Genomic DNA, 12,878 nt, shown 5'->3' on the forward strand with positions numbered 1-12,878 from the left:
ATGGCACCCACGATTCCTCTCGCTCCCCTATCCGCCCCTTACACGCCCACGGGCGATGTTATGGCACGCCGCGAGTATGGTGTTACCAAGAACCGGAAGGCGGCTTCCACCGGCGGCGGCAGGGCTTGGAGTGAGGAAGAGGTTGGTTTGATCTAGGCATGGTGCTTACTTGGCGAGTGGAAACCAAACTAATGTGGCATCTCATCTTCTGTGTAGGAATTGTACCTTCTCCAGACTCGTCTGCAAAAGATGCCTTACAAGCACATTGCGGCTCACTTGAAAAAGACGGAGCTCGCCTGTCGTCTTCACTATCACCAACTCAGTCACGGTAGCAACCGAAGGAAGCGAACGACATCGGTCTCGTCCGGCTCATCGACTGGCCACTCCCCGATTATGCCCGCAACGACCCGGTCGCCCATGGGAGACGGACCTACTTCTCGATCGGCCTCACCCCCTGGCAGTGCAGGAAGCTATGGTCCGGTGTCCCCAAATGGAGCCGGCGGCCTCGGCAGCGGCGTGCAGCTCCCGAGCATCATGGGCAACCATGTATCACCTAGGCTCCCATCGATCCTGCCCAAGCCGGCTGCGATGACACTCCCTCCGCTTAGCACCTCACCGACTCGAGGGTACCCGACTCCCCTCCCGGAGCCGCACAGCGCAGCGCTCCCCTCGGCGACATTCCCGCCTCTTACCCATCCTACGACCCCGCCTCTCCGTCTCGAGTGCTCGGTACTGCCCCCGCCGTCGGCTCGTCATCCACATGTCGACATGGGCCGGTTACAAGCCATCTACAACGCGCACCGCGCCACCTTTTGGGCAGCCGTGGCGGCAGACTATGGCGTGGGCATGAGCCCCATAGCTCTCGAACACGCATGGAAGACGGGTGTGTGCTGTAGCCAGCATCAGGCAATGACGCCTATTTCCCCCGCGGCGAGCCCAGATCATTCTGATCGGGAGAGCAACTCGAAGGGCCAAGATAAGACGCGGATTTCAGCCATCCTCGGTATCGAAACGCAGCCTCGATCAACGCAGGATCAACATATGGTCCGCAGGATAGAGGAGGAGAGGACTGTTAGTGTTGTTACCGCCCATGCCTGAGTTGCCGTCAGGTGAACTGGCTCAAAGACGGTGATGATGAAATTTTTTGAACTGTCATTAACACGCACCTTCGTTTCACTCTTTTCGTCTTTTCTCCTTTCTTTTCAGTATCACATTGTATTACCTACATGCTTCCCAACCCCAGGGGGCTCCGTTTCCATATCCTATTGTTCGCATGCAATGGTGGCACAAGAGATAGCATCCAGGCATGCATGACATCAACAAGACAGATTTCGAGTCTTGCTCGGAATGTCTGGTGTCGGCAAGCGGAAGGTCGGGGTTCCTTGCATGGTTGCTTCTTTTCTACCGAGAGCACCTCATACGTTCTCTCACCTTTTTTTCACTCCTTTTTTTTTTTTCCCTCTCTTTTCAACCAATTTTTACTGGTAGTTTTCGGATGGCTTGGGGCCGATTCTTCCAAGGTTCGGGTGTGCAGCGACTTACGATGCAAAGGGTCCGGCACGAGATGGCAAAATTCATGACGGATGAAGGGACTGTACTGGGGTATGTTCGTCCTGTTGGGAAAGGAGCTAGAGGGATATGAAACCCCGGAGAGGGGGGGGGGGAAAGGGTTTGTTTCTAAATGATGTGTATGGACTCTTTTTTATTTTCTTCCTTTAGGTGACGATAACGTCATTTACCACATCGTGTCTTGTCTATCTCAACGATTCTCTTCTTGTATCGTCATTTGGTCGAGTCTCTCTCATGAGATTTCTCTCATGAGGCCGGTTCGATGTTTCTTCTTGTTCATATGGAACGTTTTATTGCCTCCGAGGCAGTTTTCAAGCTTCCCGGAAGAACGGCTGGTGTAGCAAGAAAATGATGTGGGCATGAGACGATGTCTTCCTTTCTTTTCTATGTCAATGGAGGGTGCTTGGTTTATTTTCATAGGTAGGATCATGTGTCACTCTTTGTCACGACACTTTCTACGGGACCTTGCCGCGGGAGGCGAAGGGAATAGCCAGGAAGGCAGAAAGATAGGGAAATGGATTAGGGCGAGCCTCAAGTGAAACTTGGAATCTAAGTGAAGTTGCAAAAGGGTACATCTGGTGAGCGAGTTGGAGGATGGGCCAGAGTATGGTGAGCTCGGTGATGTCGTTTTGAGGAATTACACGAGATGAAATATTCTTCTTCTTCTTTTTTTCTAGTGCTTTTAAGAGCTCCTCTTTGTGGAGTCTGTCGTGTGACTATTGAAGCCGATGAAGCGCTGGAGGGAAAGGGGGAGAGGATCAAGATGGCATTGCCGGCAGTTCCCCCACGTAGACGGAGACGAGCAATTTTCCGAAACGGAATTGGGAACACACACTGCACGGTAAAATGCGAGTCCTTGTCCGTGGAGTTTTGGATACGGTTTTGTGTGATGCCAGACTCTATCAACGATGAAACTGGCTGGTGAGGACGGGGGCACCTTGAAGAGACCGAAGAGTAGCTTGACGATAGTCTCTCTCCTGCCACTTCCAGACAACCAATCTATCAATCCATTATTTAGGGAAATATCCAAGTACTGAGAGCCAACAGACGAATTGCGATTCTTCGCCGATTCGGGCTTTACTATTCCATCAAGGTTGATTGGATACCAGACTCGAAAAGCCCGCAAGGAAGATCCCGCTCTGACGCAACATCAACGTTCACCATCCACACTCACACGGCCCCTCTCTCTCCTCCCCCACCACCCCCTACGAAGTAGCCATGGGATATTAGTATAGATCCGAGAGGTCTACTTCAGTGCGGCTCCGGCCCATATGGTCGCAGCACGTGTGCGACTGGCGTCATGTAAAGTACAAGTATTACACACGGATGACGATGACGGGCTTGTTCGCAGTACTAGCCTGGTTGAGACAAGGGTTCCATCAACCGCGCTAGCTTAGCTATCGTCATTCCTAGTATTTTTCTTTTTTCCTTTTTTTCGCGAGTAGTGCGGGGTGGATAGAGAAGCTCAAGGGACAAAAAGAAACCTGGAATCTATCTCGGGAACCCCCCCTTGCTAGTGTCCGGAGCATGACGCCACTACCCACGAGTAGGAGGACTCGAACGAACTACGAAGTGCATCCCAACGAAGCTCAATGGCTGGGTGTAGATTAGGACCAACTTTGGCAAGGGAGAGAGAAGCCACAGGGATCAAATTGGGCAGAAACTAGCTGCAGGAATTTCATGCGAGAAATAGGGACGTTTGGTGCGCTCGTGACAGGCTCGTGTGTTCCGGGATGAGCACGGGAAAATGGGAAACATGGGACAGATGGGACAGACGTGGGGCAGGCATTGTGAAAGGCTTGCTTGCTTGCAGGTGGCGTCCTCAATTTTTTTTTTTTTTTTTTTTTTTCCTCCTCTGGCTAATCTTCAACCTCTTGACGGAACATCGCGGAGAACAAACCAACCCCCCTCTTTACCTCTTTACCTCTTCAGTCTTCTTCCTCGCCTCGTTGGGCCAACTGCCAAATCCATTGGACGTAGGTTCGGGCAGCTTGGGCGTTCTGGAAAGCTTAGCTTGGCTGGGATTGGATTAGACTGAACGCATCGAGGTGACATTTTTGATCCAATGCAACGACCTTGATAGATGCGAGTTGAGCTGTGAGGCCGAATAACTACCAATACGACCTACTCGCGCATATTTTTGCAAGCGAGCGAGGTGCAGCAGCAGCCGAGTCAGAGGAAGGGAGTGCCGGCAGACTGGATTCTAGAAGCCTAGACCCGGTCCTTTTTTTTTCTCCTCCTTTAATTAGGACGTGGGAGTATGGCGAAGCTGCTCTGTATGATTGGGAGGCATTCTTGATGCCTATCGTTTCATGGTAGTAGCAATAAGATATGTTCGTGAACAGCACCTGGAGTCAGATTGATCAATAGTTCCAATGCTTCAATGGTGTGTGTTGGCCGTCTTCGGACGCAAGCCGAGCAGAGTCTAGAAGCGACCGCCACACCGAGCGGGGAACTCTCCGTGATTGATATCAATGAACCAATTGATCCTGATAAACGTGGACCTATAAAACCGAACTCACCGACTGGTTCAACTCCACTTCGCATCTCCTATTTTCCCATCTCCCGGGCTCGCGGAATGCGCCGGGCCAAGGCCAAGCCGGCCTTTCGTCGACGTCGTGCATACATTGACGTCTTTCCGAGGCAAAGTTGGGCCGCGAAATGAAACATGGGGAAAAACCCGACAAGTACTCGAGGTTGAACTTATGTGGACGTCTGTGTATGGCAGCGTGATATCTGAACTGTCGTCTTATAATCCTCCAAGCCATGACTGGACCTTTCCCCTCCATATCACCCATGCCCACTCAAGTCTAACCTAACAACAACTTAGTTCGTGGTTCGTGTGCTTCGTCGTGTCCACTAATCTTGGCCTTGGTGCCCGTGCCTCGTACCCGTCGGCTATTATCGTGTTTTCCTCGTGTCGTCTCGTTTTGTCGTAGCTTGTTTCTCACTGCACACTAGACCAGACCAGGCCGGGGCCGTCCTATACCGTTCTCGGCCTAGGAGAATCTCGATCCTTTTCTTGCTTGGCACTTTCAAGCGGTGAATCGATGCTGATGAGAAGGGGGGGACCTTGCGGGCATCATCATTTCGGTGAAGTGGGCTCTGCCACATTCATGCTCAGTGCGCCGTCACATGTTGCCTCAATGTTTCCCGAGTTCGAATCCTCGAGTCTCGGGCCATTGGGCAGAGAGAGAAGAGAGGAGAGAGGAGAGAGGCCGAGGATTCGTTCTGGACTCTCTTCACCTTGCGGCGCACGGCTGTCAATTCTATCAAAGCTGCTGATACTACGTTCCTCATCCACTTACAGTATCACGTCACGGCAACGCTTATCATGGCTCTTCCCGGATATCTCCTTGGCTGCAAATGAAGCTATATCGCTGCATATACGTGCCCGTCTCAATTGATATGTGTGCGCCGGGGAATGTACGAGAGATGCCGTCACTATATCAGAGGTAGATCCCATCGCCAAGCTAGCTTCCAGTCGACGTCTCCAGTTTCCAGCCTCCCCAGCAAAACGAGCAGCTTGCAAGTAGACTTCCTCGAAGACGTCATACCATACCACTCTTCCTCTGCACCCGCAAACCCAAAAAGAACCACAATCATCAATCTCTCTTAAACGCCAGCTGCTGCTCGAGTCTCCGTTCTCTTCCCTAAGCCCGCCCGTCCTATCTCGGTCTCGGTAGTTCGGCCCACATTGCTCCGGTCGTGGCTTCCATTGTCAAATTGGTTCAGCCCAGCGTCTCCATCTACGAAGTAGTTCGTAGTTCCCGTTGTACACTACCTTCGCGCCTTCCTGCCTCGCTAGGTCTACACTACCTCCCTAGGTCTACCTTCCTAGTGCCGACCTTCCTGCCTTCCTTGCTAGCTTCATCGTTGCGTGTTCCAACCTTCCTCCGGTTCTTCCTCCGCATTTGTCATACGAAGATCGTGATTGGGTCCAATCACGATCCTGCTGCCCTAACAAGCAGGACCACTGAATGATTGTCGACGATCCAAGGTCTAGATCCCCGAGCCGTAGTCTAAGTCTGTCTTGGTCTTGGTGTAGGTTCTGTACTCTCCTTCCTCGAATTTCTACCCTGCTACCCTACTGCTTTCTCTTTTTGTTTCCTTTTTTTTTTATCCTGTCTCTTCCTTCCTTCCCTTTTTGATCTCCCTGTTGCCCCTCGATAAACTACCCCTCCACTGCCCCTCCTTCAAGGCCTCATTCAAGACCTCATCATTCCAAATCTGCCAAACCCATTGAAACGTTCAAGCAATTGATCATAAAACATTGCCCGTCTAGAATTGAATTGAATTTTTTTGGCTCTTATTCCAAGAAAAAAGAGAAACAGGAATTTAGCGATTACGCAAGGTGGGTCGTTTCTTATTTTGCCCCCCTCTTTGCGAATGGGGTTATTCGCTAGTCGCAACCGTCCGAAGCTCCGAGCTAACATCACGTCAATTGAAACCTTTTATCCTTGAAGCTCCCTCGAATTCACCCATAATCAAGGCCTCCACATCCCGGACTCCAGGCCCACCCTTTCAATTCGAGTTCTTCTGCTCCGGTCCGTGTCCACATACCTCTTATACACATAGACATCCAGCATAATGGCGAACGAAAAAAAGCAGGCGGCCGGCGCCGTCGACGACACCATCAAGGGCTACGCCCCCTTCAAGGTCCTCCCTCCTGGTGGTCCTTTGAACAGGTGGTCTCACTTCATCACGAACGGTCATGACTTTCCTGGTGCCCAGGTACGCCGATTACTTCCCTCTGCCTCCATGTTCGTTACCTGAGGCTCGCTCTTCCGGCGTGGTGTTAACGGGCGGTGGGCGACAAGGCTATGCTCTACGGTGCTGGTGTTCCCAACGAGGAGATGATGAAGAATGCTCCTCAGGTCGGCATTTCCACGGTCTGGTGGGAGGGAAACCCTTGCAAGTGAGTTCACCTTGAATTGGAGAGTCCCTTGTCCTCTCTACACTATGAAGCAAGTGCCGAATCGAAACGTGGGGCTAATACAATCTCTTGCACTTTTCGCAGCATGCATTGTAAGTCGCAGTTCGTCCCGTCTGTTCCCCAACAACCCAGTCCCTCCAGGGCTCGGCTCCTAACCTTGGATAGTGATGGACCTTGGAAAGCTCGTCAAGCGCGCCGTTGAAAGCCGCGGAATGATCGGCTGGCAATTCAACACTGTCGGCGTCTCGGACGCCATCACCATGGGCGGCGAAGGTTCGAACATGCACCTCCCTCTCTCCCTCTCCCACCCTCCTCTATGTCTTACAACTAACAACTCTCTCCCTCCCTTCCTCTAGGAATGCGTTTCTCTCTTCAAACTCGCGAAATTATCGCTGACAGCATCGAAACCGTAACCTGTGGCCAACACCATGACGCCAACATCTCCATCCCAGGCTGCGATAAAAACATGCCCGGCACAGTCATTGCAGCTGCCCGCCACAACCGCCCCTTCATCATGGTTTACGGCGGCACCATCAAGAAGGGCTACTCCGAACTCCTCGAAGACCACATTAACATCAGCACCTGTTACGAAGCCTCTGGCGCATACAACTACGGCAAGCTCCACGCCAAGTGCCGAGCTGGAGAGCCGGGCCGAACCCCTTCCGACGTAATGTCTGACATCGAGAAGCACGCGTGTCCCAGTGCTGGTGCCTGCGGAGGCATGTATACCGCTAACACCATGGCCACGGCCATTGAGGCCATGGGTTTGACCCTACCCGGCAGTTCCTCGTTCCCCGCTCCGTCGCCCGAGAAGGCGAGAGAGTGCGAGAATGTTGCCGACGCTATCAAGGTGGTCATGGAGAAGGATATTCGTCCCAGGAAAATCCTCACCCGTGCCGCCTTTGAGAATGCCCTCGTCCTGACCATGGTTCTTGGCGGGTCCACGAACGGCATCCTGCACTTCCTGGCTATGGCAAACGCCGCCGAGGTCCCTCTAACTCTCGAAGACGTGGACCGTACGAGCAATCGCGTGCCTTTCCTCGCCGACCTCGCGCCCTCCGGAAAGTACTACATGGAGGATCTCTATAAGATCGGCGGAACCCCGGCCGTCATCAAGATGCTTATCGCAGCACGCCTCCTCGACGGATCCATCCTGACCGTCACGGGCAAGACCCTCGCCGAGAACGTCGAGAGCTGGCCTTCCCTCGACCCCAACCAGCCCATCATCCGACCTCTCTCCAACCCCATCAAGAAGACGGGCCACATCCGCGTGCTAAAAGGGAACCTCGCCCCCGGCGGCGCCGTCGCCAAGATCACAGGAAAGGAAGGCCTTAGCTTCACTGGCTTTGCCCGCGTTTTCAACAAGGAGCATGAGTTGAACGACGCCCTGATCAATGGCCGCATCACTCGCGACGATGGAAACCTCGTTCTCATCGTCCGTTACGAAGGTCCCAAGGGCGGTCCCGGCATGCCCGAGCAGCTCAAGGCTAGCGCCGCCATCATGGGCGCCGGTCTGGATAACCTCGCCCTTGTCACCGACGGAAGGTACAGTGGTGCCAGCCACGGTTTCATCGTCGGACACGTCGTGCCCGAGGCCGCCGTCGGTGGACCCCTGGCCCTTGTCAGGGACGGGGACGTCATTACCATTGATGCTGTGGGAAATAAGCTGCATGCAGATGTCAGCGACGAGGAGATGGAGAAGAGAAGGCAAGAGTGGCTCGCGAACCCGTGGAAGCCTACCATTACGAGAGGTGTCTTGGCCAAGTATGCGCGCTTGGTCGGGGATGCTAGCCATGGCGCCGTGACGGATCTGGATCTTGGCTGGTAAAGGCCGAGTGCTAGGCAGGGTTTGGGCGATGACATGACATTAACCAATATATTTCTATTTTAGAGAAAAGGAAGAAGAAAAGGTGTTGGGGGATTGGAATGACTGTTTTTCGAGACAAACTCTAGACGAAATTAGTCGGCAAAGGAGAGGGGAAAGCAAAGAAAAGGGTATTAAAAATGCAGTTTTCAGATTTCAAACTATCCCGCCCTCCAAGTCGACATAACTCCCACAGCTCATAGGCATAAAGCCATGCTCATCAACATCTTCGAAGTCACAATCAACAGGTAAAGGGAGAAGGAGTTGGTTTTCACTATTAAGTATCTTTCATGTTCCAAAATAAAACTAACTCTTCTTACTCCGAGGCTAACACCCCCCGAATCTGCTTGTCCTTTCCTCCTCTTGGGCATGGATTCTTCTCTTTCTCTTTCTTCTTCTTCTTCTCTTATCTGGCGCCATACCCATTTGTCTATGTGTTGTAATACATCAATTCAACTCCAATTCTCCCATCAAGTTTGCAAAGCGGGTTGAAAGAAGAAAAGTTGAAAAAAAAAAAAAAAAGCAAACGGGAAAGGACCCCAAACGTCCTTCTCCACCAAAATGGGTGGTTTGATGCTTCGTGGTTTTTCTTCATGCCGAGTGTAAAGTGTTAAAAAGAAAAGGGAAAAAAAAGCAAAAAGGGGTCAGAAAACAAAACAATCGAAAACGGTTCGTTTATCCTGAAGCAAGGCAAACAAGAATGGTGACACGGAAGAAAAAGCACAACCCGAGCAACCAACACTCCGCCCAAGAACACACACACAACTTAAAAAATCCAGTGACGGTTGTTGGCCGAAGAAAAACAAAGAGTCATTGATAGAGCGTAGACAAACATTACATATGTATATCAGGCAGCGGGCAAAGGCCAGGGAGGTCTTCCGTTGAACACAGATACCCATTACCGAGACCCGTAAACCCCTGTTCAAGGACTAGCCCAACCGCCGACGACATCAACCCATTCGGCGAGGCAGGATCCTTCCTTGCCCTCGACGTCGACGATGTCAGTATCGCAGCGGCAACGGCAGCCCACGCCGTTCTCTCGCTCGGCATCCCAGTGCTCCCAGTAGTCGTCCTCCTCGAATCGCTTCTTGGGGTCGAGCGTTGTCTTCTCCAGGTAGGGCTCGCGAGGAAGTTGCCTCGACGGGGCATTGGCAGGGCAGTGCTGGATGGTGGTGTGTCGGTAACCGAAGTCGCGGAAGTAGTGGATGTCCTGGGGACCGAGAAGGATACCGGCCGCTAGAGAATGGAAAGGAGCATCACCCCACTGTGAAGGACACCGTTTGTTAGCAAGGGCAGACAAAAAGGCTGGAGACGGCAATTTATTAGCCCTGAAAAATCAACTTACTCGCTCCATCCAGAAACCACCGCTGCGATCCAGCATGTGGAAAAAGTCGTTGTAGGGCTTGCTTCGGAACCAGTCTAGTCTGGCAATCTCAAAGTTGGACCAGAAGTGGCACATGTTGTACTTCTCGCCCTCCATAGACTCGGGGTCGATGGGCGGGAGCTCGTTATTGTGGGGGTCGGCGCGGAGCACTTCCTCGGGAAGACTCTGATCGCCCTGTCGAGGATTCTCCTCGGTGGGCTCGACAAACATCTCCCAGAGACCCTGAGAGGTGTAGTTATAAAGACGCTTGTAGGCGGAGGCGTATCGGAAGAGGTTAGGCACGGTCTCGCGAAGTTCCTTGACAGCAATGGTGAAGCCGTAAGTCTTGTTGGCCTCAATCATCTTCAGGAAGGGGTCGCTGGTAGCGGAACATCCAAGTCAGTAAATGCGCGATAAAGGAAAAGATTGAGAGCGGAGATATTCTTACTAAGTGATGTCGCAGAAGTACGAGATCTCGGGCTCAAGACGCCAGTACCATTCGTATTTGGCGAGGAGCGGGTGGTTGTAGAAGAAGCTGGATCTCAAATGTTAGCCAACTTGCTTCAGTCACGAACCTGGAGAAGAATGGAAATTGCCTACCCCGAGTAGAATCGGCACATGAAGTGGTAGCTCTCCAAACCACCATACATGATGGCACTGTCACCTTGTTTGGCGATACCCTCCTTGGCGACCTTCTCGTCAATCCAATCGGGGAAACCCCACATGTCGGGGCCAACCTTGCCGAACTCGACAGTGCTGGAAGTGTAGTTCTTGACGGTGGCCTTGAAGTTGTCGTCAAAGTCTCCATCGTTTAAGAAAACGAAGGGGTAGTTGTACCATCGGTTGAAATGCCTCTCGATGGACTTTAGGGACTGGATAACACCGTCCAGATCACTGTTCCGGGCAAGGACGACGAATGCGGCGTTGGCTCGCGGCTTGCTCGTGTCGGGCTCAAGGCAGCCAGTGGCGAAAACCTTGTCGTAGTCTTCGGCGATTTTTCTAAACGGAGATAGGTGTTAGCCGAGAATCCTCCCACCAAGATTCATCCAGGGTTGGACCACGGCAGTTCCAGGCTGCGAATGGTAGCTCCGACACCCATGAAGTTTCAGAAACGTACCGGATAGCTGGGGGAGGTCCAGCAGGCATAAGCATCCGCCCAGGGGAGCTGGGATGGCGGACGAAGAGGGTTAATATGAGGATGACGACGATGCATGGGAAAAGGATGACGACGCCGAGGGGCACGGATATGCTCGAGTTGCCTTTTAACCTGAGCGGACGCTTGAAAAAGGCTAACTTGGATGCGATCATGCCTGCCCTCGACCTGCGGCCCTTTTCATCTGATGGGAGCTGGGCCGCTGGGGTCGGCGCTATATTCGACACCCGACGTAGGAGATCCATGATGGACTGGCGCCGGTGCCGACGAAGCTTGGAATTGAGACCGAGACTATTGGGGAGATTTGATGGATTGTGTTTAAAAATTATTATTTCCCGTCAGGAGGGTGAGATTCGCGGGTAAGGGAGGGGTTGATCGACGTCGTTCTCCTCTCTCTATCTCTCAGAAAATTAAAGAGAAGAATGATTTTTTTCTCTCGTTCGCGTCTTGGGGAAAAGGGGGCCGACTAGAGGCGCGAGTGGCGAAGGACGAAACTTGGCGATGAAGACTAAAAGGAGGTCGGTTCCGAAAAGGAAAGGACCCGTCAATTCAACAGCATCGAGCCTAGGTGAGAAGCGAAGATGGATAACGAGTGGCAGGGACAACGATGAATTTGTCCCCTCGGATAGAACTCTAACGTTCCTGTTTGTTTGGCTGTGGTTGGTCTGGTCCGGTCTGAAGTATCAGATGAAAGCCAGAAAGACAGTAATCAAAAGAAGAAGCAGGAAAAAAAAAAATCACGTAGCACGGGTCGAGACGTTGTCCGCGCAAGCCATTGAACGGCTCCAAGGGGGGCTGTGGAAGTGAAGTCGGATTGCCGTCCAAACTTTGCTCACAAGCCAAGCAACAATCGAGCGAGCGATGGAGGTTGCTTCTTCGTCGGGGGCAGACGATTGAAGGATGGGGTTTTGGAGGGAAAGAAAAAAAAGGGAGCAATTCAAGTCCAAAGGCGATAAAGTTGGACAGATGATAACGCCACGGGCGAAGGTGCAGGTTAAGGTCAGGGGAGGAAAGGAACATCGAAAAAGGGAGCAGTTGAAAAAAAAGCAAGACAAGTACCGTGTGACATGGGAAAGGCAAGGGGGAAACGCGTGCAGCCATGTACCCCTGACTTTAGCGATCAAGTCTTCTCAAGAAAGCAGGTCGTGTATAAAATGGTGGTATATAGGGGCAATACGAGATGTGCTCATGCAGATGTACTGGTACTTGGAGATTGTCAAACCAATCTTCTGGCAAGTTGCTCCCTGCCTCACTCCTAATCTGCTTGCTACGGAGAGCGGGACACAGGGCCTGGAGATCCGATAAGGGGGCAACCACCAGCCACCATTGCCCCCCCCATTGAGTGCTGCTAAACCTGGAAGGAAGCACTAGAGGGCCCACCTTTCAAGCTAGCCCGTATCCAAATCGTCCCTCGAATCCCCTGCGTATGTACCGGTACCTGTACGTCCCGGTGCGGGTCTGACTTGACACGCCTCGAAGCAGAGGATACTTCGCAGATGAGATGGCGCGTTGGCAGCCAATAGGAAAATAACATAGTAAATTTTCAGGCTTTTGATATCTCCATCTCCCACTGGTCAATCTCCTCGAGCATCCATGTCCTTTCCCCAGTGCAGTGTTCATCTTCATCTTGGCTTTGGCTGACGGAATTATCGAGGATGGGATGGACGGCGACAAAATTGACGGGATCTGGATACATGATCGTGCGTCCACCTGTCTCTTTCTGCCCCAAACATGAGACACACAAGATCGGAGGACCGGACGGTTTGGTGGAGAAGTCACCCATCTGTCGACTTCGTAAACTACAATTGTAACTCTGTACTCCTTTTCCCAGTTCGTTTGGTGGGCTCTAACACTGACAGACGGCTGGACGCGCCCGCAAGGAAAATCTGGCCTGTCGAAATTGGAACATGCAATGCGGCACCAGAATCTCGTCAACACCTTCTGCTTAATAAGCAAAAATCGTGACTAAGACAACAACTCAGGACACCACAAT

The 12,878-nt window shown here is 52.2% G+C and overlaps 3 protein-coding genes across 3 annotated transcripts; 2 read left to right on the plus strand and 1 right to left on the minus strand.

The window, feature by feature from the left end:
- Window positions 1-1,098, plus strand: SAPIO_CDS2052 (uncharacterized protein; the record flags this gene model as incomplete). Its single annotated transcript, XM_016785184.1, has 2 exons — window positions 1-141; window positions 217-1,098. The coding sequence occupies 2 exons, from the start codon at window positions 1-3 to the stop codon at window positions 1,096-1,098; spliced, it is 1,023 nt and encodes a 340-aa protein (XP_016645062.1).
- A 5,061-nt stretch (window positions 1,099-6,159) lies between these two features.
- SAPIO_CDS2053 (putative dihydroxy-acid dehydratase, mitochondrial) lies at window positions 6,160-8,333 on the plus strand (the record flags this gene model as incomplete). The annotated part of the gene is made up of 5 exons (XM_016785185.1): window positions 6,160-6,303; window positions 6,390-6,487; window positions 6,590-6,597; window positions 6,671-6,778; window positions 6,862-8,333. 5 exons carry the CDS (start codon window positions 6,160-6,162, stop codon window positions 8,331-8,333), a joined length of 1,830 nt encoding a protein of 609 aa, XP_016645063.1.
- A 958-nt stretch (window positions 8,334-9,291) lies between these two features.
- Window positions 9,292-11,130, minus strand: SAPIO_CDS2054 (uncharacterized protein; the record flags this gene model as incomplete). Its single annotated transcript, XM_016785186.1, has 5 exons — window positions 9,292-9,633; window positions 9,715-10,111; window positions 10,181-10,267; window positions 10,333-10,731; window positions 10,850-11,130. The coding sequence occupies 5 exons, from the start codon at window positions 11,128-11,130 to the stop codon at window positions 9,292-9,294; spliced, it is 1,506 nt and encodes a 501-aa protein (XP_016645064.1).
- Between the last annotated feature and the right edge of the window lie 1,748 nt (window positions 11,131-12,878).

Source organism: Scedosporium apiospermum, assembly GCF_000732125.1.
Source record: "Scedosporium apiospermum strain IHEM 14462 chromosome Unknown SEQ_SAPIO_0085, whole genome shotgun sequence".
In the NCBI taxonomy this organism is placed as follows: domain Eukaryota; kingdom Fungi; phylum Ascomycota; class Sordariomycetes; order Microascales; family Microascaceae; genus Scedosporium; species Scedosporium apiospermum.